The sequence below is a fragment of the Gopherus flavomarginatus genome, chromosome 9, assembly GCF_025201925.1.
Source record: "Gopherus flavomarginatus isolate rGopFla2 chromosome 9, rGopFla2.mat.asm, whole genome shotgun sequence".
Classification (NCBI taxonomy): domain Eukaryota; kingdom Metazoa; phylum Chordata; order Testudines; family Testudinidae; genus Gopherus; species Gopherus flavomarginatus.
This window is the reverse complement of record NC_066625.1, coordinates 57,949,631-57,975,424: the sequence shown is the minus strand read 5'-3', so window position 1 is coordinate 57,975,424 and position 25,794 is coordinate 57,949,631. Positions and strand designations below refer to the sequence as shown.

The following is a 25,794-nucleotide window of genomic DNA, read 5'->3' as shown; positions in this document are numbered from 1 at the left end:
TAGTCAAGTGGGCTGAAAATGTGACTCAGACCTCACGTTAGAAATGGTTTTGATTCATAAATAAAGTAAATTGTATCACAGCTTATAATTAAAACATCAAGTAAACTGTCCAATTCTGTTGGGTTTCCAATAGATTATTTCTTGTCTATTCTATATGTAAAGCACTTTGAGATTCTACAATGAAAGGCTCTATGTAAATGCCAAGTATTCTTATTATTTAAATGTCTGAACAATGGCCTTAGTTCTCCACTGCCTAGGGAAGACGAGCAGATTCAGGAAGCTGGCTGAAGCTCTCTGATTCAGGGCTGTCCAGTCCCTGAACAAGGGAGAACATGAAGGGTTCTAGTCTAACTTATGCTGCAAGCATATGGTCCCTTTGTGCAACCCAAAATTGTCTTAGCAGAATGGAGAATCTGGGCCAATATGTTCTATTGATTACTATCAGATATGTCTAGGTAGAATGCATTTATATGGGTCTGAAAGTAACATGAAAACATTAAGATCCCATTATTTCAATGTTAATAGGTGATGGAGTAAGGTAATCACAGCATGTGGGAAAGAGAACCAAAAGGGGTTGTTTTCCCACTGAGACTGGATTATTCATATAATGTTTACACAGCTCTACATGAACAGTGACTGAGGGCAGCACCCCAGTTCTATACCTGGCAAGGAATCTCCCCACTACAGTCTTAGGGCCAAATCTTGGACACTGCACCAAGCCTGTAATCAGCAACTGGGCTATAAGGTGGCGGTGCCAAGGGAGAGTTTACATAGTTGAGAAGAATGGATCCTTCCCCTCAGGATGCACTCTGTGATTAATACCTCAGTATTTAACCTGCAGTATTCTTCATGGCAGAGAAGCTGCCCCTCCATGGGAGAGTCTGTCTTGGGATTCCTTTTTAATCACTGACACACCAGTCATGCTCCAAACCCCCACCTGTAAAAGCATGCAGGAGCCCACCACAGAGCACAGTTTCATGCATATGGAGGGTGTGGACCCCTTCATGGTTTCTTCACATCCTGCTCCTTCCCACATAGTGAACTGTATCAATTCCACTGGCAATGGTGCAGGCTCAGGATTTATTTCTATATGACCTGACTCTTCATGCTTTGTATTCTTGACCTTCCTCTCTTTCATACCACAAGGCATTAATCTCACTGCGCCTGTTGCCTAGGCTTTGTTTACTTGAACAGCACCTTCACTAGGATAGTGTTTCCATTCCACAGAGACTGAAGGGTAAAGTCTGCCGTAGCTGCAGCAACTGCTCATTACTGTACAATTATCTCAACTGTCAATATATTACACAAAAACCTTTTCCTATCATCCTGTGTTTTATGTGACTAGATTTGTACCAAAGCTAACAAACAACTATCTCTACCATTGGTGATTTGATTTCTGAGTGTCTCTGTACGGAATACAGACATGGCAACTGCCAATTCTTATCATCACAACTGATGTAAAAATTATCCTCTCGCTGAAAAAAGGTGGCAGATCTGTCACTGGATCAGTAGCATTTTCAGTTACATTTTGTCCTCCACTGTTAGAAAATATAAACCATGTCATTTATCTCTTTCAAAGTTCTCAGACACTTGGAACTCAGTGTGAGTTAATCTCTAATGTTTACAGTTATTTAATAACAAATGTATATGTTTAAATAAGATCTTCTTTACACTGCAAATTAATTTTTCTTATTATTGCACTGCATTTTGTATAGCACACTCTTGATATCTATGTGCCTTTGTATAGTTAAGTGTTTTATACTATGAAAATCAATACAGAGAAAAGGAACAATGTTGGCATAAATATGTTAAACATTTTCTCCTCACTTCTGTTACTAGCAAAATAGTTTCCGTTTTGATATCTGAACCCTTAAGAGATTTGTTTACTATTCACTCTCTACTGAATGCTGTGTATTCTTTCTGCAATTCATTCAGTGTGGGCAATGAAACTAAGCAGGGGATTTCCACTGTTAATTCACAGTCAGTTCCAAGCACAATGCGGATTAGACATGTCACATTAGAAAATTGTCTTCAGTGACATTTTAAAAATAAATAATGAAAATTCTTCTACACAAATTAGGTTTTGTAAAACCCTATTTTTAAACCTAAATTTGGGGCCTATAGCTGACAGTAAGTCTGATCCTTAATCTTGTCCCAAATCTTGCTAAGTATTGCATGGGCTAAGGAAGACCCTGAATACACTAGAACAAGTGTTTCATTCTTTGCATATGTAATAGTTGCTTGTATTCAACAGTTGCTTGTGGATAGAAATATTTGCTACAAATATAAAGATTAGCAGAATAGGCGGTTCCATAGGACAACAAAATATTGACAATGGATTGTGAGAGCACAAGCATTCTCTAGTTCCCAGATCCAGCATAACAGACCACAAATTGCTAGAGCTGGGCAGACAATATATTAACAATACAACGTCAACAAAAGATCTGCAAGTATAGTCTCACCAGAACTCCGGTAAATATTATGTTAATCCAATCCAGTAACTGAAACAATAACACATGACCAAGCCAGCCAACCAATGCAGCTCTAATTTTGAATATCAACTATGAAACAAGCTGCAGAGTAAATGAAATTAATGAAAAATTACACTGAAGTATTTTGAAGAGCAAACACGTATGAAAACATTGTGATCCTCTGGCAGATATTTCACAGACAGAAAAGAAGGTGAAATACATCAAATGAATGAATTGTTACATTGCTCTAAAATTCACATACCGTATATATATTGGGATGTCTCTCTGGCAAAGAGTCATTGTATAGCACAACTGCTTTCAAGCACGGTAGATGACTCCAGATCTGTTGGGGTTTTAAAATACAACAGCATATAATTTATGATTCACTTGTTTCTGATTTAATTAAAAGTGTCTATCAAAAGATTCCAAAAATTGAATTAGACTGATATCCACAAAAACCCTCAAATCCACCACAAATAATACTCCTCCCTAAAGCTACTCAGACTCAGTTCATCCCAACACCCCTGGGGAAACACACAGGCCTTCCAGCATGCTCTGGAGGAGACTATACCCATGCTATGTTGGGCCAAGGTGCTCCAGCTAAGGTCCCTCCTGAGTTGAGGACCTTAATTTAAAATGACCTGCCACCAGCCTCTTTGCATTTCAACCAGTGAGAGTAATGCTTTTAGGGTGGGATGTGAGCAGATTACAGCTGCTCTGGTTATCACATGAAGACAGAGATGGTCTCTAAAGTAGCCAAGCCTTGGTTACGTTTTTTATAATATTCTGCCTCATTTTAAACATATATAATTTTAAAAAATAACAGCTATTTGGCAATTTCAAAGAAATAGAAAAAAATTGAAAGAGCGCTATTATAACTGAATACTTAGTTGGGGGCCATTTGGGGATTGGTCCTGCTTTGAGCAGGGGGTTGGACTAGATGATCTTCTGAGGTCCCTTCCAACCCAAATAATCTATGAACTCTATGAACTCTATGCCAATGCTGCTGCTTTCACTTCCCATGCTGTAGTTTTGCCTATCCTTGCCAGAAGCATTTAATTGCATCATGGTGCACTGCCAGCAAAAGCTGCACCTACATTATTGATCTGAACTATGGATAGCTGAACTGGTGAAATTGTACCTGTGTGAATAGCAATGGTTAGTGTGTGATGGGTTGGATCACAAAAACCCCCTTGGGGCTGCCAACTGATGTGCTAAGACTACTTCATTCCTTTCTCAAGAAGCTGACCAAATGCTTTACTAAGGCTACTTAGAAATCAAGCAAGTACACAGCCAATATTCATAACTTCGAACACAAAAATGACACATACCTACAAATAGGGATGAATAGATTCAGTTGATCATAACCTTTGCAGAGATATGTTACATAGCATATGTAGCATAAAACATATTCCAGTTATGTCATATATACATTCATAAGCATATTTCCATAAAGTCTTATGGGGTGCAACATCACACTCTCCTCCTGAAGTTATTGTCAGAGACTTGGACACTGACCATGGCGGACGCAGTACATGTAAAATCCCTGTTTTTCTTTGGTCACACTCCCTTTCAGTACCTTTAAATCATATGATGTCATATTCATCAGAAGTATGTTTGACAAGACCCAGGGATATGTTATCTCTGGCCAGGCAGAGTATCTTGGAGTATCCAGAAAAGGGGCGAACTCCATCAGAGGCAGAGCAATCAACATACTTTTCATTTTCAGCAAGGGGACTTCAGGGACACCTCTCCTCCTCCATTCCCAAGAGCCTCCTCGAGCATATCACTGAAAGAAACACCTGACCTAATGCTGTTCTTCACTTGGGCTCAATCCAAAGCCAACTGAAATCAGTGGAAAGATCACATTGTCTTCCTGGGTCACTGGATCAGGCCCCACAGGGAGAAGCAGCATAGTCCCATTTGTAGCCTCCAATGAGTTTTGCCAAAATTGTGACACATTCATTTTAAATAAAGAGCTTCCAACTCTGTCTATGTGTTTATATCATGTTAGTCACCATGATATTGGATTGAGGCAGGTATGAACTGCAGTAGTTAACATTACAAGCAGGAAGAGATGTTCTGGAGAGGGAAGATTCAGTCTCTAAACACCAGTATCTTGAATAATTGACTGGATGTCTGTTATAAAATGGATGCACTTAAAATTTTCCTCCAGTATGATAATCCCTTCTTTTACCAATATTTCATTTGTTCATTGGAGACCAATTGGGTTTACCATAGAGTTCAATGGAAACTGAAACTGTCTCAGTCTAAATGGAATAAATTCACTGGGATTGAATGAAAGCCCTGGTCTGTTTCATTGCTCTGCAATGTGCAAGTTGTAATTTCAGTTACAGTGAGGTAAATCTCCAATGATAGTGAAGTTGTGTTGGGAAATTGTAACTTCTCTGTAAGAAGTCACCATTGTGATGCCTGAAATCCAGATCCAAATAACATGAAATGCGTCAGCCCATAAAAGGTCACCCTGCTAACCAGAACTCAGCATTATTACACTAGTTAACAGGGCCAGCTGCAGCCACCAGCCCAGCAAGCAGGGGCTTGGGGTGGCCAACGGAGAGGGGTGGCATCTCCGGCTCTTCAGCAGCGGGTCCCTCACTCCTTCTGGGAGCAAAAGACCAGCCGCCAAATTGCCACCGAAGACTCAACCAGCAGTGGTAGTGCAGCAGATAGCGCTTTTTTTTTTCTTCTTTTTGCTGTTTGGGGCGGCAAAAATCCTGGAGCCAGCCCTGCTAGTTAATCCTATGGTGAAACCGTTATTGCAATGAATTTTTGCCATTCTAATCACTTGCATTGAAGCAGACTGTGATATTCCACTAAGAATTAAGATATGATGCTCATCATCAGAAAATGGCTTGTCAGATAACACTGTAATAAACTGGCTAGCGTGCTATCTACTGCATAGAGTGAGAACTTGGCAGTTGCATGTCGGAGGCACTGTATTTTTTTAATAGCTATGGAGATTGTCCTTTAGCCAGGGCTGGCTCTAGGTTTTTTGCCACACCGAGCAAAAAAATTTTTGGCTGCCACTCCCCCCCCTCCGCCCTGGACTCTCTCTCCTGCCCCCTACACCTCCTGCCACCCCAGCCCTGGGCTCCCCCCACCAGTGCTGACTCCGCCCGCTCCCCCCTTGCCTCCAGCCGGTCTGGCACTGGCAGGGTCGAGGTAAGCAGTGGGGCTCCCGGGCCGCGCCTCAGCCCAGGGTCCCACCAGCCAGGGCTCCCGCCTGCTGGACTGGCTGGGACCGGGAGGGCAGAGCTGGGGGACCACCCCAGTAGGGGGTTGAGGAGCCAGGGCAGGGCAGCCCCAGAGGGAGTGAAGCCCCGGAGAGCATGACGCAGGCCCCACATGGCAGCGCCCCGCCCTCGATGGCCCCACTGCTGCTGCTGCTTCTGGTCACCCTGCTGCAGTCCCTGGGCAGCTTGGGCAGCTTTGCCCAGCCCCGGCTGCGGCGCTGGGGGGAGGCTGCCCTGCGGCACCTGAAGGCTGCTCCATGTGCCCAGTGGGGTGGCCCCCAGCCTGAGCATCCCCTGCTCAGAGCCTGCCCGGTCCAGCCAGAAGGTGCAGTGCTGCTCCCCCGCGGTGTGAACCACAGCAGCCCCAAGGCGCCCCCCACGCACAATGCGCTGCTGCTGCCAGGGCCAGATCTAGGCTTTTGCAGCTGGAAGCGAAAAAAAAAAGATGGCCAGAATGCCACCCTTGAAAATGTGCCGCCCCAAGCACATGCTTGGTTTGCTGGTGCCTAGAGCTGGCCCAGCCTTTGGCTCAAATATCTCAAGTGGCAGAGGCCTGTGATTTCAGGACAAAAAAAAAAAAATTAGTTCTGTCCCTAGTTTTATGAGACGTTCCAAATGACCATTATACAGCTAAAATATTTGATATTTGGCCTTTCACAGCATCATGAGCAGTGGAATTACACCTCAGAAGTTACAGAAGCAACTCTCCATACCTGCATTATCTTGTCCAATTGTTTTTGATTTTCTACCACAATGATATTGGCTTTGCAGTCATAAGCAATGTAGTGGCAGGCCTCGGGAGAGCTGGTTGTATAGATGCCTGTGACAATTCCTCTGTTAACAAAAAAAGGTGAACTGGATGAACAAGCAGAAAAACACAGAGCACGATACACTTTCCCCTTCATACTACAGTTCAGAGGTGCCGACTTCCCCAGTTCCTGGAGGTGTTTGATCCCCGTTTTGCCCCAGGCCCTGCCCCTACTCCACCCTTCCCCAAAACTTTCACCCCCACCCCACCTCTTCCCACCCCCACTCTGCTCCTGCTCCTCCCCTTCCCCCAGCATCTCCTGCACACCACTGAACAGCTGATACTGGTGGGCAGGATGTGCTGGAGGAGGAGTGGGAGGAGCTGATCAGTGGGACCCACCAGGTGACAGGAGGGTTGTGGGGGAGGGAGAGGAGATGATCGTTGGGGCCTGCCAGTGGGCAGGAGGGCTGGGAGGAGAGGGGAAGGAACTGATATGCTGGGCTGCCGGTGCGTGCTGAGCACCCACTATTTTTTTTCTATGGGTGCTTCAGTCCTGGAGCATCACTGGAGTTGGCACCTTTGCTACAGTTGTTCAAAAGGGAAGAAGAATTTACGATTGGATGAAACCCAGTGGAGTGCATAGGGGGATGGGTACACACAGTGTGCAGCATAGATGTGGCTGTCAGGCTTGCTCCAGGTATTCTGCACCGCTAACAGTAACAGACAGAAGAAAAGAGTTCAGCACTTAGTCTGAAAAACAGCACCATTATGTGGTGGTGTAACTATCAAAGCACCTAAGGCCTTGTCTACGCTAGGGAAATTCATAATGGATGCAATAATAGCGGAGGCTGTAGCATAGGACTCAGCACTTTTGCCTAGAGTAGGCTTAGACCATGCAGTGGAAAAATGCCTAAGTCCTCTTTACAACAGGACATCCCCCACTATTTCTGCCACTGACAGAGCTGCACTAATGGTGAATTACCAGTTTGAATTTTGCTGGTGTAGGTGCACCCTCAGAGAGACCAAATTGAGAAACTGATTATTGGAATTAGACAGACAGACACTGCGACAGACAGAATTCTGCTGGTTAGTGCTTTGCTTGTCACTTCATCAATGTCGTATTCTGCACTGGAATCAGGCCAGGAATCAGTTCATGGGCAGGCTCAGCCACACTAACAGGAAATTAGTGGGCTTTGATCCATATCACTCAAGGAACAGAGATAAGAGACAATACAGTATATTGTGTGTCTAATGCAGTTGGGGCTTTAGCAAAGGGGCTCATTGTGTGAGGTTTTGGATTGCTTTACTTTAGATACAGGGAAAGTAACAGGTCCCCACCATGTGACTGAACATATTTATGAGATGGTAATATTTGCAAATGAAACAATACTACCGGTCATAGTTTACTAGGTCTTTAACTCACCCCTGGAGTCACTGTGAGATACAATAGCTCTAATATGTTTAGTGGCGTAAAGAGAAAAGAGGTAGTTTATTTGGAGTGCAAGAAGAGCATGAAATGTGGTTTCTCTCCTCCTCTTTTCTACAGGAGGGGGTGGTCGGACTCCACAGAACCAAATGCTACACTGGAAAACATTCATTACTAGACCTAGCACTAATCCAAAACTTACCCAGCAAAAATAGCCCCAACAGCTGAAATGAACCATTCTGGAGAGTTAAATCCAAGTATTGCTACGCTGTGGAATCGTTCAAGGCCAAGCTTAAAACAAAAGAGCAAACACTGAGATATGTAATGCAGGCATATTAGAGAGAAAGATATAGTGAACACAAAAAATAGATTTGGAACTCTTTATTATTTATGCATTTAAAAAATAGACCCATGCATAGCTCTAGGCATTTATGCAAAATGTATTAATAGACCATATACACAATACAAATGGAACTACTGTCTGCAATTAACACTCCCTAAGTTCATGCAAACATAAGAGTCTCCCATCCCTCACACCCAAATTCCCAGCCCAGCCCAGTCCCTCAAAGAAGGTCTGAAAAACAGAAGGGCTTTGCAACAAGAACCAAAGTTCAACAAATATTAGACTTATCCCACACTCAGAATCTTTACTAAATACTTTTCACCCTGCCAGGTTAGTTTTGTTTAGTTATACTTAGGGCCAGATTGTGGACTTAGTACATAGCCCGGAATGAGGAGTGTTGCATAGCTGTATGGCCCTGGGTCAGCTCTGTGAAGGATTAAACTTCAAGTTCCCTGGAGAACAGGGAGAAATATGCATGCTGCTCTATTCCTTCAGAACGTTTTTCCTGCATGCCCAGCCGTCTCTGTGGGCTTGTGCAAGGTGGCCCACGAATCAGCCCCCTCTATGACCCTCTATGTCAGTGTTTCCCAAAGTGGGACGCCACTTGTGTAGGGAAAGCCCCTGCTGGGGTGGGCCAGGCCAGTTTGTTTACCTGCCATGTCCACAGGTCCGGCCGATCACGGCTCCTCCTGACTGCGGTTTGCTGCTCCAGGCTGCTCTATGTAATTTGCAGCCCCAAGGAGTTAGTCCCCATTCTCAGGAGCACCAGGTCTGAGACTGTGTCCTTTCCCTACCTTGGGCCATACATGAGGAGAAGGTTCTGTGTGCCCTCCTCCTGTGGCCATGAGGAAACAGAGAACAACCTAGGGTGTTCATGTAGCACTGCATTGTTACTGTCTATAGAGACAGATGTCACCAGTGCCAACTTTTGTTGGCATTATTTTCTTTTGAACTCTTTCTGAAAAATATGCACTAGTTTCTAAAACATAATGAAAACTAACTTACTTGACATTTTAGCATCCAAAGATAATCTAAAGGCCATGCCAACAATCTGCATCACAGGCTCTAAAAAGACAGTCACTCAAGACGCCTGTATTGCACCTCTGTGACTACCACCCGTGTCTCCCTGATTGCAACTGCTTTCACAAGCAGAGTCTCACCTATTGACTTTGCCACTGTTTCTGCCAACACCTTCACAAGCACAGGCATCAGTGCCATCTGCTACCCTTGAAAATACTAGTATTTGTCTAGTATACAACTAAAATAATATAATAAATATAATTATAACAATATAATGTATTAAATAGAAATATTTACTAATCTGCCTCTCATTGCCTTGGTCAATCATAAAAAAGAAAATTGCTAGGCAATTCAGAAATTTATGAGACACAACTTGTTGAGGTCATCAAATATACTGCACTTAAAAGGAAAGTAAATCCCACGAGGCATTCCAGGATCACACTGATCCTCTACTATGGATTGAGAGGGTCTCATTAATATTTGAATGGTACAGTTACTAGAGATTTACCACATATACTTGTTCATAAGTCGAATATTTTTGCTAAAAAAGTGATGCATCAAAGAGCAGGGGTCGGCTTATAAAAGGGTCTATACCAAAATTTGATGATTTTAAACTCTATGAAATCACTGAATTGAGTATCTAATACATTGTCGTTTTGTTTTCCTGGAGCATCTGCAGGCATGGAGCTCCTCAGCTCCCTCTGGCCGCAGTTCACCATTCCCAGCCAATGGGAGCTGTGGGAAGCGGTGCCACTTCCCGCAGCTCCCATTGGCTGGGAGCAGCAAACCGCCACTGGGAGCTGAGGGGCTCCATGCCTGTGAACGGTCCAGGTAAACAAAATGTCCAGGCACGCTAGCAGCTTACCCTAACGGGCCAGAAGCCAAAGTTTGCCAACCCCTGAAATATAGGGTCAGCTTATGAAAGGGTCATACAGTTTTTGCTATTTTTACCTATCCATCTTCGGGGGTCGGCTTATAAATGAACAGGTTAATGAACAAATATATACGGTACTTCAAAAAAGGCTGTGTTGCAGATTCTAGCAGTCACACGTGATTGCTACTCTTCATAAGGACTGCAAACCCACAGGAACGTTTTCGTGCTATGATATGTAATAAAAAAAACTGTATAACAAGTCTGAGTTTGGACTGTTGTTTTTTTAAACACTTACCTTCAAAAAGCTTTTGGCTGCTTTCAAGGAAAGATTGTAATACTCTGCAAATGTGATTTTTTCCCATTCTTCATTCTTTTTGCTGGCCATAGCATTGAGAGGCCCATATTTATCCACAGTCTCTTTGAACATCTGATGAACTGTTATTGGAATTTGTGAACATGAGTGATCTATTCTGAGCTTGACCACACTATCAGCAAATGTAGTCCATAAAGGTTCTGAAAGGCAAGTTATTATCAAGATAGTAGATCAGTGAAAAAATAGTGTGTGATCATGTAATTAAAGATTTTTATTATAAAGCATATGCACAAAGGATCAAATTAAGGTTGCACGGGCAACCTTGATTTTGGCATTTCTAAACTTCTGCATGCTTGACTTTGCAACCTTAGAGTTCTTTTAACATAGGGTATTTTTTTTAAAGTATAATTTCCTAATTTTTTTAAAAACTTAAAAATTGGAATAAAAGGTCATAATGTAGAACCATATTCACCCTCCACATGATTCATCATCAGAGTTGCAATCTTTAGAGCCAAAGCATAGTCCATTACGACATTCGCTAATGGAGTAATTGGTAGCACTAGATGGCTGTACGTGGACATGAAAGTAGAAGGGGATGGACACACACTTTGGATTTAACTACACAGGATTCAGTTAAAGCTTTTAGACAAGTCAGGTAACTCGCAAATTTAAGTCACACCTATAGTGTGCACACAGAACACCTGTTCCATTTTCAATTCACATAGTGTGAATACATAGCAGTGGTTTGCTGAGAACTGAGGGCATAATGTCCTCAGTGAGTATTCCATGGTCCCTTATTTCACAGCTGTGATTTGTGGGAAGCCAGGTGATTTCAATTTTTTTTTTAAATCCCATGTTTCCACTGTCTTCCCCCCATACATCCTTTCTCGGCAGTTTCACACCATTTTTTAAATTGCTATCTTCTAGCATGGACCCAACAATGCTCCGTATTGTTACGGTGACAAGCACATATGCAGAGGCTAGTTGGGCTGTATTATAGCAGTTAAAGCCAGACAAATTCAGCAGTGGACTTTGCCCGACACACCACTGAGCAGATTATGTGGGAGCTGGAGACTATTCTATGGCAGCCATAGCAGCTTCTCCAGCTGCAGAAGAACACCCTGAGGTGATGGCAGCAGGATGAAGAAGAGGACAATGCCAACTTGTTGGAACTAGAACACTGGTTCCTGGATCCGCCACGTGGCATTTAGCACTGTTTCAGGGCCTGGGAAACCAGCATGGATTGGTGGGAGAGGATCGTTCTGCAGACCTGGAACAACCAGCTGTAGTGAGAGAACTTCAGGGTAGGAAGGATTACCTTTTTTGTGATCTGTGCAGAACTGACCCAGAGCTGCAGCTACAAGTACTATAGTACCAACATGCAGTGTGCTATCCCATAGAAAAGCAGTTCACCATTGCCATCTGGAAACTGGCCACCCCAGAATGCTACTGGTCTGTAGCCAGTTGGTTTAGCATGTGGAGATCAACTGCTGGGGCCAGTCTCATGGAGGTCCTATGACACCAATAAGGTGCTGTCCAGCCAGGTCAAAGCTAGGTAGCGCTCCAGAGATTATTGATGGCTTTGCATGCATGGGTTCCCAAACTCTTCTGGGGCAACTGACAGAACCTATGTGCCAATCATTTGACACAAACACTCGGGCATGCCTCCTCCTGTCAGGATGCAGAATTCATAAGCAAGAAAGAGGTATTTAACCATGGTGCTTCAAGACCAGTTTGACCACCACAGTAGGTTTACAGACATAAGTGCAGGTGGATTAGAATGGTCCACAATGCTAGGATCTTTCAGAACTCAGTTCTATTTAAATTAATAGGAAAAGGACTGAGGACATTAATGGTGTAAACAAATATATAGAAATATACCTCTCTCACAGAACTGGCAGGGACCCTGAAAGGTCATTGAGTCCAGCCCCCTGCCTTCTCTTGCAGGACTGAGTACTGATTTTTGCCCTAAGTGGCTCCTTCAAGGGTTGAACTCACAACCCTTGGTTTAGCAGGCCAATGCTCAAACCCCTGGCTATCCCCTCTCCATTAGATATAGGTCCAGTTATTCCTGGGAGACCTGACTTATCCTCTGATGCCCATTATGGTCCTTTGGATGATAATTTAGGTGAACTAGAACATACTGTCATCAATGAAATATAGTCTGTGGACATCATATCTCGATGCCACTGTCATGCTGTCTGGAGTAGCTCACAGCTGTGAGTGCCTACCTCAGGGCAGAGTGTCAGAAAACAGGACAGATGCCCCAAATTGGTGGTGTATTCTATAATTAGATTTTCCAAGCTAATAACAACTGTGAACTCCTGGACCACTATAGCAGTCTTACCATGGAGTCACAGACAGTCCTCTTAGATGCTTCAGTCTATCTTTCCATTGAGACAGATGGGACTTAGTGATAAATGGTCACTTACACCAAAGATCACATCACATTTAGGTTTCTTCCAGTCCCAAAAGACCAGTCACTTACCCCAGATCAACTGGTACTCTAGATCTTACACCAAAGACAATACAGGTAGCCAGTCCCATAAAAAACTATCTAAAGGTTTATTAACTAGGAAAAAGAAATAAGAAAGTTATTTACAGGTTAAAGCAAACATATATACACAAATGAGTTATCTAAATCCTAAGAGTGCCAGAGTTTAAGTGATCTGTCAATTGAAAGTCTCTTTCAGGATGGACCCAAGAGGTAGCCCCAGGGAATCTGTTTTCAGTTTGGTGTCTTTAGCCCTGTGAGAGTTCAAACAGCCAAAAAGATGGAAAATTTTCATGTGACTTTGTTTTATTTCTTTCACCCAGCTTCTAAGACACAGGGCACATAGCATTTCCTGGCCATTAACCAATCTTTTTTATTGCAATATTCCTTGATAGCCCAACTGATTTTGATAGTCCTTTTGGATGGATAGGGAACAAGTCCTGTGCCTGGGTTCACAAGTTCAGAGCAAACATTCTCAAAGTCATAAAGCAAAAGTTACATGTTTTCTTATAGCATAGAATACTGACATTATATGTGAGATTAATACATGCAGCAACTCACAATCATTTCATAGAATCTAAATACTAAATATATTCGTATGAGATTAATGCCTATTTTGAGCAAAATTAACATACAGGTGAACTGATCTGGTTTCCAGCTATAAGTTTGTTAGGTCTTAGCTAATGCCTGCAGTCTGGTTGGCAGGTGGCTTGCCAGCATCACAGCCTCCTCAACAGGAGCTATTTCATGTCGGTTAGATTTGAAGTCAACTCTAAGAGGAAGTATCTGATACTCATTTTGGTTTTTTATATACTATCAAACAAGATTCAGAGAATGGAAATTAGTTTGCTCTCTTCTTAATACTAGGTTACGTTTGGCACAGGCCAGTAAACAATAGGTTGCTATTTGACATGAATTATGATAAATCCTAACACTCTGCTAGCAATTTTTGTTATAAATACTTCAAAATAAACAAAATGAGCTCTTTGCACATGCCAGAGCTTTAATGCTTTTGCAGTTTGATTGCTTTGCAAAGAAACAAAGGAGAAAGCAAACCTTAAGTTAGCTTGCATGACTTATTCTGAAACTTTGAGCTTTTTTTCCACAATACTGCCTCATAACACAATATTAAGCTTCAGGGCCAAAAAAAATGAGTTTATTATCTCATATATCTTGGCATCTGGAAAACTGCCAGAAGGTGGAACAGCCCAGCACATGCACTGACTAAGCAGGGCCTTTCAGTTCCCTGACAGCAGGATATATTACCACTGCCGTGCTCCAACTGCTGTAATTGAATAATCTATCTTTTTATTTTCACATCAAATCTCATTTGGGGTTGCCAAAGAACTGACCTATCCTTTTTATGGGAAAGTCACAGATCTAGCAGTTGATGTGGTCAGGGGAAAGGGAGGCAGAAAAAGATTAAGCTGTGATTGTGTTCTTCCATAGTTCTTGCACAGTTGTTTCATTCCCAACAATGACTCTGCATATGCCAAATTTGAAGCTGACAAGAAGTCTATTTCACAGTCTGGACATGATTGCTTCAGAAACAACATTTGTGTACACAGCCAGATATGTCCAAAAATGGGTGGGAAAGCAATCCACAACAGTGTAAAGATGCCTTAAAGCTGGCAGAGTTGGTATCCTGGGTTTTCCATAGCATAAGGGGATTTCCCAGATGCGGTAGGGTCAGTGTGGAAGTCATAGTCTGAGAAAAGAGGATGTGGCCAGAGAACAGCTGCACTCTACTGCTGGGGAAGCTGGGAGCAGTCCTGAGCCCTGGGGCTGTTCTAAATTGTGCCACAACCAAACCAGCCTTCAAAATGCCTTAAGATAGGGAAAAATGTGGGACAAAGATCCAAAATGAGGGGCACATAAAATTATTCTTGCAGAAAACTTAAAATGTTGAGGGATTCATCCCTTTAGTGTAAACAGGCTATAACTTCAGTTCCATGATTCTTTAGTTCTGATGTAAATAACTTTCAGCAATAAAAGTGAGGGGACACCAAATAGGTATGCAGCATAGCTAGCTTGGGAACTAAAATGAGCAATGCCTCTTGAAACAAAGTACAACTGATATATACGGATTGAGGAGCCACAAAGGTCGCATAAAAGTGACTTTGCCCCCTTGGTTCCACGCTGAGCCGAGATTAATCAGACCAGAGGATCCAGCCCAGCTGTAGAGAATTATAAAAATTACAGATAAAGGTAGTAGAGAATAAAGAAAGACTGCAAAGGAAATTAAGTTAATGAGAGTTTTCAAGTTCACAAGAAGTGAAAGGTCACTGATGGAGACATGGGGCCTGAAAGAGAAGTCAGCAATCACTGACTGAAAAGTGTTAAACGTTGCTAAAAAGTTAGTCATTTGCCACAGTGTTAATTTAATATACTGTTTCTTCTTCTTCCAAGAACAGTGTATCACTTCTGACACCAGTGTCACCTCCTGCTTGGCAGGAGCAGATACACCAATATCCAGTTCCCAGGAAGCTACTTTGTCTCAGGAATTGGCTCCAAATAGAGAGTAAAGCAGAATGAAAACTGTCTGTTATCTGCCACAGCTTCTCTCAAAGGACCACTACATAACAAAACAACACAACAATACAGCATTTCTTGATCAGAAATGTGCTCTCATTCTAAGAAAAAAAGCTTGAAAGACTATGTCTAACAGTACCAACTGATAACCCCTGCCATAATATTTAACTAACATATCCCACATTAATCATAAGGCAGCACCACACAACTGTGTCATTTCAATTTATGTAAGAACATAAGAACACCTATACAGAGTCAGATCAATGGTCCACGTAACTCAGTATCCTGTCTTTCGACAGTGGACAGTGCCAGGTACTTCAGAGGGAATAAATAGAACAGGCAGCCATTGAGTGATCCATGCCCTGTCATCCACTCCCAGATTCTGGCAGTCAGAGGCTAGGGACACCCAGAGCATGGGATTGCATCCCCGACCATCTTGGCTAATAGCTATTGATGGACCTATCCTCCATGACCTTATCCAATTCTTTTTTTAACCCCATTATATGTCTGGCCTTCACAACATCCCTGGCAATGAGTTCCACAGGTTGACTGTACATTGTGTGAAGAAGTACTTCCTTCTGTTTGTTTTAAACCTGCTGCCTCTTAATTTCATTGGGTGACCCCTTTCTCTTGTGTTATGTGAAGAGGTAATAACACTTCCTTATTCACTTTCTCCCCATGATTCACGATTTTGTAGACCTCTATCATATCCCTTCTTAGTTGACTCTTTTCCAAGCTGAAAAGTCCCAATCTTTTTAATCTCTCCTCATACAGTAGCTGTTCCATACCCTTAATTATTTTTCTGCCTTTTCTGTACCTTTTCCAGTTCTAATATATCTTTTTTTTTAGATGGGATGACTAAAAATCATTGGAGAATTTTAAAAGCTGGTTACAAAAACACCTGTCAGGAATGGTCTAGACAATACTTAGTCCTGCCATAAGTGCAGAGGACTGGGCTAGATGATTTCTCGAGGTCCCTTCCAGTCCTATGATTCTATGAAAAGAGAACACTGTATTCAAGGTATGGGAGTGCCATGGATTTGTATAGTGGCATTATGATATTTTCTGTTTTATCATCTATCCCTTTCCTAATGGTTCCTAACATTCCGTTAGAGTTTTTGGATTGCTACACCACATTGAGTGGATGTTTTCAGAGAACTATCGACAAAGACAATAACAGAGGAGGAGAAGGACCTCGGAATATTGGTTGATCACAGGATGACTATGCGCTGCCAATGTGATATGGCCATGGAAAAAGCTAATGCGGTCTTGGGATGCATCAGGTGAGGTATTTCCAGTAGACACAAGGAGGTGTTATACAAGGCATTGGTGAGACCTCATTTGGAATAGTGTGTGCAGTTCTGGTCTCCCATGTTTAAGAAGGATGAATTCAAACTGGAACAGGTACAGAGAAGGGCTACCAGGATGATCCGAGGAATGGAAAACCAGTGTTATGAAAGGAGACTCAAAGAGCTTGGCTTTTTTAGCCTAACCAAAAGAAGGCTGACGGGAGATATGATTGCTCTCTATAAATATATCAGAGGAATAAATACCAGGGAGGGAGAGGAATTATTTAAGCTCAATACCAATGTGGACACAAGAACAAATGGATATAAACTGGCCCTCAGGAAATTTAGACTTGAAATTAGATGAAAGTTTCTAACCATCAGAGGAGTGAAGTTCTGAAACAGCCTTCCAAGGGGAGCAGTAGGGGAAAAAAAGACATATCTGGCTTCAAGACTAAGCTTGATAAGTTTATGGAGGGGATGACATGATGGGATAGGCTAATTTTGGCAATTAATTGGTCTTTGACTATTAGCGGTAAATATGCCCAATAGCCTGTGATGGGATGTTAGATGGGGTTGGATCTGAGTTACTACAGAGAATTCTTTCCTGGGTGTCTGGCTGGCAAGTCTTGCCCACATTAGCTGATTGCCATATTTGGGGTCGGGAAGGAATTTTCCTCCAGCGCAGATTGGCAGAGGCCCTGAGGGTTTTTCGCCTTCCTCTGCAGCATGGGGCACAGGTGACTTGCTGGAGGATTTTCTGCACCTTGATGTCTTTAAACCACAATTTGAGGACTTCAATAGCTCAGACATAGGTTAGGGGTTTGATACAGGAGTGGGTGGATGAGATTTTGTGGCCTGCATTGTGCAGGAGGTCAGACTAGACGATCATAATGGTCCCTTCTGACCTTAAAGTCTATGATTCTGTGACTCTAAGATCTCTTTCTTGAATGGTAACAGATAGTTTAGAGCCCATCATTTTGTATGTATAGTTGGGATTATGTTTTCCAGTGTGGATTACTTTGCATTTATCAATATTGAATTCCATCTGCCATTTTGTTGCCCAGTCACTGTTTTGTAAGATCCCTTTGTAACTCTTTGCAGTCTGCTTTGGATTTAACTATCTTGAGTAATTTTGTATCGTCTGCACATTTTGCCACTTATTTGTTTGCCCCTTTTTCCAGATCATTTATGAATATGTTGAATAGCACTGGTCTCAGTACAGGTCTCTGGGGGACACTGCTATTTACCTCTCTCCATTTTGAAAACTTACCATTTATTCCTACTCTTTGTTTCTTTTTAACCTGTTACTAATGTATGAGAGGATCTTCCCTCTTAACGCAAAACTTCTTACTTTACTTAAGAGCCTTTGGCAAAGGACCTTGTCAAAGGCCTTCTGAAAATCCAAGTACGCTATTTCCACTGGATCACCCTTCACCACACGTTTGTTGACCCCCTCAAAGAATTCTAATGGATTGGTGAGGCATGATTTCCCTTTACAAAAGCCATGCTGACTCTTCCCCAACAAATTGTGTTTACCTGTGTGTCTGATAACTCTGTTCTTTACTATAGTTTCAACCAATTTGCCTGGTTCTGAAATTAGGTTTACCGTAATTGCGAGGATCACCTCTGGAGCCTTTTTTAAAAATTGGCATCACATTAGCTATCCACTAGTTATGTGGTACAGAGTCTGATTTAAATGATAGGTTACATACCACAGCTAGTAGTTCTGCAATTTTATATTTGAGTTCCTTCAGAACTCTTGAGTGAATACCATCTGGTCTTGGTGACTTATCACTGTTTAATTTATCACCTCAGTCTACGACAGTTCCTCAGATTTGTCACCTAAAAAGAATGGCTCAGGTGTGGGAATCTCCTTCATATTATCTGCAGTGAAGACCAATGCAAATAATTCATTTAGCTTCTCTGCAATGGTCTAAGCTTCCTTGAATGCTCCTTTAGCACATTGATCATTCAGTAGCCCCACTGATTATTTGACAGACTTCCAGACTCTGATGTACTTAAAAAAAATTGCTGTTAGTTTTTGAGCCTTTAGCTAGATGCTCTTCAAATTCTTTTTTGGCCTGCCTAATTATACTTTTACATTAAACTTGCCACAGTTTATGCACCTTGCTGTTTTCTTCTGTAGGATTTAACTTCCAGTTTTTAAATGAAGCCTTTTTGTCTCTAACCACTTACTTTGCTTTGTTATTTAATGATGGTGGCACTTTTTTGTCCTCTTACTATGTTTTTTAAATTTGGGGTATACATTTAAAATGAGTCTCTACTATGGTGTTTTTAAAAAGTTTCCATGCAGCTTGCAGGCATTTCACTTTTGGGACTGTACCTTTTAATTTCTGTTTAACTAGCTTCCTCGTTTTTGTGTAATTCCACTTTCTGAAGTTAAATTCTACTATAGTGGGCTTTTTTGATGTCCTTCCTATCCATAAGGATGTTAAATTTAATTATATTATGGTCATTATTACCAAGTGGTTCAGCTATATTCACCTCTTGAACCCAGATCCTGTGCTCCACTTAGGACTAAATAAAGAATTGCCTCTCCCCTTGTGGGTTCCAAGACTAGCTACTCCAAGAAGCAGTCATTTATGGTGTCAAGAAACTTCATCTGTGCATCCCATCCTGAGGTGACATGTATCCAGTCAATATGGGGATTGTTGAAATCCCCCATTATTATTGAGTTTTTTATTTTTATAGCCTCTCCAATCTCCTAGAACATTTCACAATTGCCATCACCATCCTGGTCAGGTGGTGGGTGTATATTCCTACTTCTATATTCTTATTATTCAAGCATGAGAATTTCTATCCAGAGAGATTTAATGGTACCATTTGATTCACTGAAGATTTTTATTCTATTTGATTCTATGCTTTCTTTCACATATAGTGCCACTCCCCCCACCAGCATGTCCTACTCTGTCATTGCTATATATTTTGTACCCTGGTATTACCATGTTCCATTGCTTATCATTTCACCAAGTTTCTGTGGTGCCTATTATATTAATATCCTCACTCATTTTACTGTTTCCTTGTCTCTCTCTCTGTCTCATGTCCTTAGCTAACTATTACGTGGTACTAATCTCTAACAAAAGGAGCTCATATGTCTAGTTTTTAGAGTAGGGGAAGGACATCTGAGTTCTATTCCCAGTTCTGTCACAGACACACTTTATGACCTTAAGTAAGTTGTTTAACCTCTATGTGCCTTAATTTCCCCGTCTGTAAACTGAGAATAATAATCCTTATACCTCAGAGATGTTGAGATGTAATTAATTAAAGCTTGTAATGTGCTTTGAGATCACTGGGTAAAGGTACCAGAAAAATTAAAATTAATAATCAAAATGAAGATTGATGTCAAAAATTTCAACTGTAATGAAAAATGGAAAATCAAGGTGAATAATGACCAATACTATCCCCAAGGATACACCTACCACAGGCTATAATAAAATAAAAAATATGAATATATCATCTAGTGGTTATAGTATGTCTGGACTCCTAGGTTCTCTTTCAGCTCTGCCAACTAACTCACTACGTGACATTGGGTTTAACCTTTTTGTGGTTTGGTATATCTGTAGAATGAAGATAATATTATTTGCCTACCTCAAAAATGCTTTGACATCTTCAAAGCATGGATGCACAATAGAAGTACAAAATATCATAAGGTTGTCCCTTAGAGCGCAGAAAAGTTCATCTTCAATTATTCATTTACATTTTGTGCTGTTACTCTTGCAAAGTCTATTGTTGCCTGAGACATAATTGTGAATCTGTGCGCTGGCAATGTTTATTTTCAGTCTGATGTAGTAAGTTAGTGCAAAAAACAATGCATACTATCTGCTGTACAAATATCAACAGAATAGAAAGTGTTATTCAAAGAGAAGACTGGAAATTCAAATTAACATTACTTTGAATAAACAACAAGACTCCCATAGATTTGTGCCCCCACGCTTCACTTGGGACGCTCTTTCCAGAGATGGCTCTGACACAGCTCTATGAAGCAATGTTCCGAAGACTAATACAAGAGCAGAAGGAAGTAGGAGATAGAGTCACTCATAGCACAATTCCAATGTCCCCTGTTCAATTCTGACAAACTCTTCTTAGAGCATCCAACACTATTAGACATTTTATGGGTATTCATTACAAAACCAAGTATTTAAAAATTGGGTAGGGAGTCCTCCATTACAGCTTGCTGTAGAAGTGCCATAATCTGGAAAAAGCAAAAGAGAGTCCTGTGGACCTTATAGACTAACAGAAGTATTGGAGCATACACTTTTGTGGGTGAATATGCACTTCATCAGATGCATGTGGTGGAAATTTCCAGAGACAGGTATAAATATGCAGGAAAGAATCAGTCTAGAGATAATGAGGTTAGTTCAATCAGGGAGGATGAGGTCCTCTTCTAGCAGTTGAGATGTGAAAACCAAGGGAGGAGAAACTGCTTTTGTAGTTGGCTAGCCATTCATAGTCTTTGTTAAATCCTGAGCTGATGGTGTCAAATTTGCAAATGAACTGAAGTTCAGCAGTTTCTCTTTGGAGTCTGGTCCTGAAGTTTTTTTGCTGCAGGATGGCTACCTTTAAATCTGCAATTGTGTGTCCAGGGAGGTTGAAGTGTTCTCCTACAGGTTTCTGTATATTGGCATTCCTAATATCTGACTTGTGTCCATTTATCCTTTTACATAAGGATTGTCCAGTTTGGCCAATGTACATAGCAGAGGGGCATTGCTGGCACATGATGGCATATATTACATTGGTGGATGTGCAGGTGAATGGACCGGTGATGTTGTGGCTTATCTGGTTAGGTCCTGTGATGGTGTCGCTGGTGTAAATATGTAGGCAGAGTTGGCATCGAGGATTGTTACATGGATTGGTTCCTGAGTTAGAGTTACTATGGTGCGGTGTATGGTTGCTGGTGAGAATATGCTTAAGGTTGGTGGGTTGTCTGTGGGTGAGGACTGGCCTGCCTCCCAACGCCTGTGAAAGTGAGGGATCATTGTCCAGGATGGGTTGTAGATCACTGATGATGCGTTGGAGAGGTTTAAGCTGAGGACTGTAGGTGATGGTCAGTGGAGTTCTGTTGGTTTCTTTCTTAGGCTTGTCTTGCAGCAGAAGGCTTCTGAGTACATGTCAGGCTTGTTTGATTTGTTTACTTATTTCCTTGTGTGGGTGTCGTAGTTTTGAGAATGCTTGGTGAAGACCTTGTAGCTGTTGGTCTCTGTCTGAGGGGTTGGAGCAAATGCGGTTCTACCTCAGCACTTGGCTGTAGATGATAGATCGTGTTGTGTGTCTGGGATGGAAGCTGGAGGCATGATGGTAGGCATAGCGGTCAGTGGGTTTTTGGTATAGGGTGGTGTTAGCATGGTCTATGCTACATTGAGGACATCATCTGGACCCCTGGGAAGGAGACTCTGGAAGAATTCCACCACAATTTCAACAGCTTCCACCCCACCATCAACCTCAGCCTGGACCAAGCTACACGGGAGGTCCACTTCCTAGACATCATGGTACAAATAAGTGACGGTTATGTTCATGCCACCCTATTCCTGGAGTCCTGGAGTCACTAAATCATAAAATAGTGTCAATCATTGCTGATACCTGCTAAAGATTAAGCATGATTTGCAGAATGCGTAAACTCTTAGTCAAGTATCAGAGAGGTAGCCGTGTTAGTCTGGATCTGTAAAAGCAGGGAAGAGTCCTGTGGCACTCTTTGCTGCTTAAACGCTTAGTGACTTCCAACATGATACCCATGCTCTTTGAATGGATTGGATGACACATAAATCCTAAGAGCATCTTGACATCCTGGAAGGGCAGAACAATCCTGACCCAGGAAACTTCAGGAAGCAGTTAGCTTGATGAACCATCTGCTTAAGCTGGACATTCTAAATCAATAGATGCTCTTGTACTATATACTTGAACCATCAGGGAGAACACTGAAAGATACAACCTCATGTCTATGATGACAAGATGCAAGACTCAAGGTTTCTTCTCCACCAGTCATAATCTTTATTGTCAGTCTAATTCATTTCTCCTATCTGTTGGAGTTGGCCACTTAGGAAGTTGTTGATTATGCAATTATGGGTCTCCTGCTGCTACATATCACTAGCATATAGGAGAAAGAACAACTATACTGTGTTCTGGTTTTCAAGCAGGTGAAGAAGAGCTGGATTTCTGGAGCAGATTGATTCCTTGCTGGAAACAAAATTAGACAATACAGAGCCAGAATATGTTTTTTCTAATCTATTGTATTCACAGAGATAGCACATCTTTAAGGGAAGAGAACATGTTAGCAACACTTCTAGATCTGTGTCTCAAAAGAATAATCCAAATTTCTACTCACTGCAGACATGGTATGTAGCTCAACAGTTCTCCAAAAACAAGAGTTAAATGTCATATTACTCTCTTTATTATCCACACCAACTAAAATGTACTTCAGAATATTACCAGGACTCATTTTGCTTTTACTTGTACAAGTTTTACACTGGCTTTGGTGGGGTCACTTCTAATTCACACCAGCATAACTGAGAACAGAATCAGGCTCACTGAGATTAAGCTGAGTCACTGCAGTGCTATGACATATTCTAAGGACCCAGGGACTGGAAACCAGGTCTGCAGAGCCTGGGGTAGCTAATATTTCCACAGTGCCACCAAGAGGCCATGGTCAGGAGAATAGGTGCTGCAGGAAATACCACCTATGAGACCCAGAGTGACTGTATCCTGCTGCCTTCTGATTGGCCAAGTGCCTCTACTTAACCCCAGGAGTTGCCCCAGGAAGTTGTCTGGATAATCACACAGACCTTGGCCTGTTGCAACACCAGACTTTGCCTTGTCTACTGATCTCTGACCCTAGCTTGACTTCAACCCTGATTCCTGCCTTTTGACTGTAACCTGATACTACCTCTGATCTCCAGCCATAGGTGACTGGTAACTGCTGATTGGGGACGGGGGACACAATGGCAGAACCTCCCTCCCCTTGCCACCAGAGCTACAGTCAGCTTCCTGGTGACTGCCAAGTAGGGTGACCCGATGAGATGAAGAAAATATTGGGACACGTGGGAGGGGTGTCCGCCAGCAGAGCAAAAACAAACAAACAAACAAAACAGTGCTGCCGGTGGAGCGAAATATCGGGACAACAACCCAAATATCAGGACAATACTGATTTTATCAGGACATCTGGTCACCCTACTGCCAAGGTACCCTCCAGGAACACCCTCTTGACTCTGGCACCCCCATGACCACATCATCTTTGGTGGTTGCCCGCCCTTAAGACCAGCCCTGCCAAGGTTGGTCTTAGGGAAAATGGCATCCTGGGCAAACTTGTATTTTTACACCCTGGCCCCCACTGCCTCCCCCAGTCCCCCAACCATCCCCCCTCATAGTCCCTGGCCCCTGCTGCCTCCCCTAGCCCCTTACCCATCCCTCAATCATCCCTGGCCCCAACATTCCCTCCCTGGGCTCCCTACCCAACTCCCCATTGCTCCAGCCCCCGCTGCCTCTCCCAGACCCCCACCCATTGCCCCTGGCCCCTGCTACCTCCTTGGGCTCCCCTCCCACCCCTAGCTTCCCCGGGCCCTGCTGCCAACCCTCTCCCATTGCCCCAAGTGACTCCCTGAGCTCCCTTCTGTGCACCCACAGCAGGCTAGTCCAGACACATACTCAAGCAAGTAACTGTAGCTGCAGGCTTCCCTGTGCCCTCTCTGGCAGAGAGCTGTGCTGTCAGTCTGGTCTTGCTTCCCTGCTCTGGGAGACAACTAGCAGGACTCAGCAGGAGCGCTCGCGGCTAGTGCCTTTCCCAGGCATGTCCCTTTAGCATTGCTCAGCCCAGCTCCCATCCTGGCAGAAATCTGGGGTGGCATGTGACCCCATGTGTTGCCTATGCCAGTCTCTGACCCTGACTCTTGTTTATGGGACCTGACCTTGCAATTCCTCCAACTCTGGCCTGGTGATGCCTGTCTCTGGTGGGTAGGCCTGAGCCATTTGTGCCTGTATCTCGGTCCCTTATACGTGTATACAGGATAGCTATATGAACTTGAATACCCTTTCAGTGTCTGTAATGTGACTGCCTGTAGAAAAAGAAAAACTGAAAATAGTTCTGCATGCTGGAAATAAACCAAAGGATTCTAAAGGAGCTGATTTTATTCCATTTCCTAGATGGCTTTGTAAGAGCAGCAGCAAATGAAAACAACTTTTCTGCTCTCACATAGCAGAGGCACGTGGTGACACAGAAAGAGCCTGGGAAGGAACTACTGGCTAAAGGCTGAATGTGATGATTATTCATTTTCAGAAAAGCAAAGTAAGTACCACGCATAGCTGAAAAACTACTAAGCATAGTCTGAAGATCAAATTGAATTAGAGGTATAGACGGGTGATGAACTCAGAGCTCTAACTGAAACCAATGTGGAACTAAAAAACGACCCTTTCATATTGTTTTTTTTTAAATGCACCATGACATAGCAAATTGTACATGTAGATACATTGAGCCCATCAGCCAAGTAAATGACCTTTTCATCTCAAAGGGGTTAACACAACTAAGTGCAGCCTAAAATTCCTTGGTGCAGCAGATGGAAAGGTTTTTGTGCCCTCTTCTTGCAGCTCTGATTGCTCCTACCCCCTTTGGCACTTATCTATGTCACTTTTTCCCTATTGAAGCATGACACTGATTAAGATTACTTGTTTGGATTCTGGGCGCTGCTGGCTGAATCATTCACTGCATATTAGAGCTTGTCAGAATTTTTTTTTCCCTATAGGAAAGATTTTTCCCCAAAAAATATTTGAAAAACAAAATATTTTGATTCAGATATGCCACTGCGGTGCCTTATAGGAACTGCAGTTTGGATGCCTCTTGCCCCCTCCCCCGCCCCATTCTCCACTGTGGGCTGAGCTCCCTGGTTGGATTAAATTTCCTGGGCTGTACCCTGGTCGCTCCCTCCGGTGGGGAGGCAGTGCTTCATGGAAGCCTGATCCTAGAGGTGAATGGGAGACATAAGGCAAATGAACTGCAGCTCTCAAGGCACCACAGTGGCAGATTCA

At 42.6% G+C, this 25,794-nt stretch overlaps 1 protein-coding gene across 5 annotated transcripts in view; it reads right to left on the bottom strand.

Annotated features, from left to right (window-relative positions):
* The window catches only part of ACSBG1 (acyl-CoA synthetase bubblegum family member 1), a 122,386-nt gene that overhangs the window by 26,744 nt on the left and 69,848 nt on the right, over window positions 1-25,794 (bottom strand). For all 5 annotated transcript variants that reach the window (XM_050966994.1, XM_050966993.1, XM_050966991.1 and 2 more), the window contains 4 exons: window positions 10,432-10,649; window positions 8,102-8,190; window positions 6,439-6,559; window positions 2,734-2,814 (listed from right to left, as the gene is read on the bottom strand). In XM_050966994.1, the coding sequence (XP_050822951.1) occupies window positions 2,734-2,814; window positions 6,439-6,559; window positions 8,102-8,190; window positions 10,432-10,563 (423 nt within the window). In that variant the 5' untranslated portion in view covers window positions 10,564-10,649. The remainder of the gene's footprint in view (window positions 1-2,733; window positions 2,815-6,438; window positions 6,560-8,101; window positions 8,191-10,431; window positions 10,650-25,794) is intronic.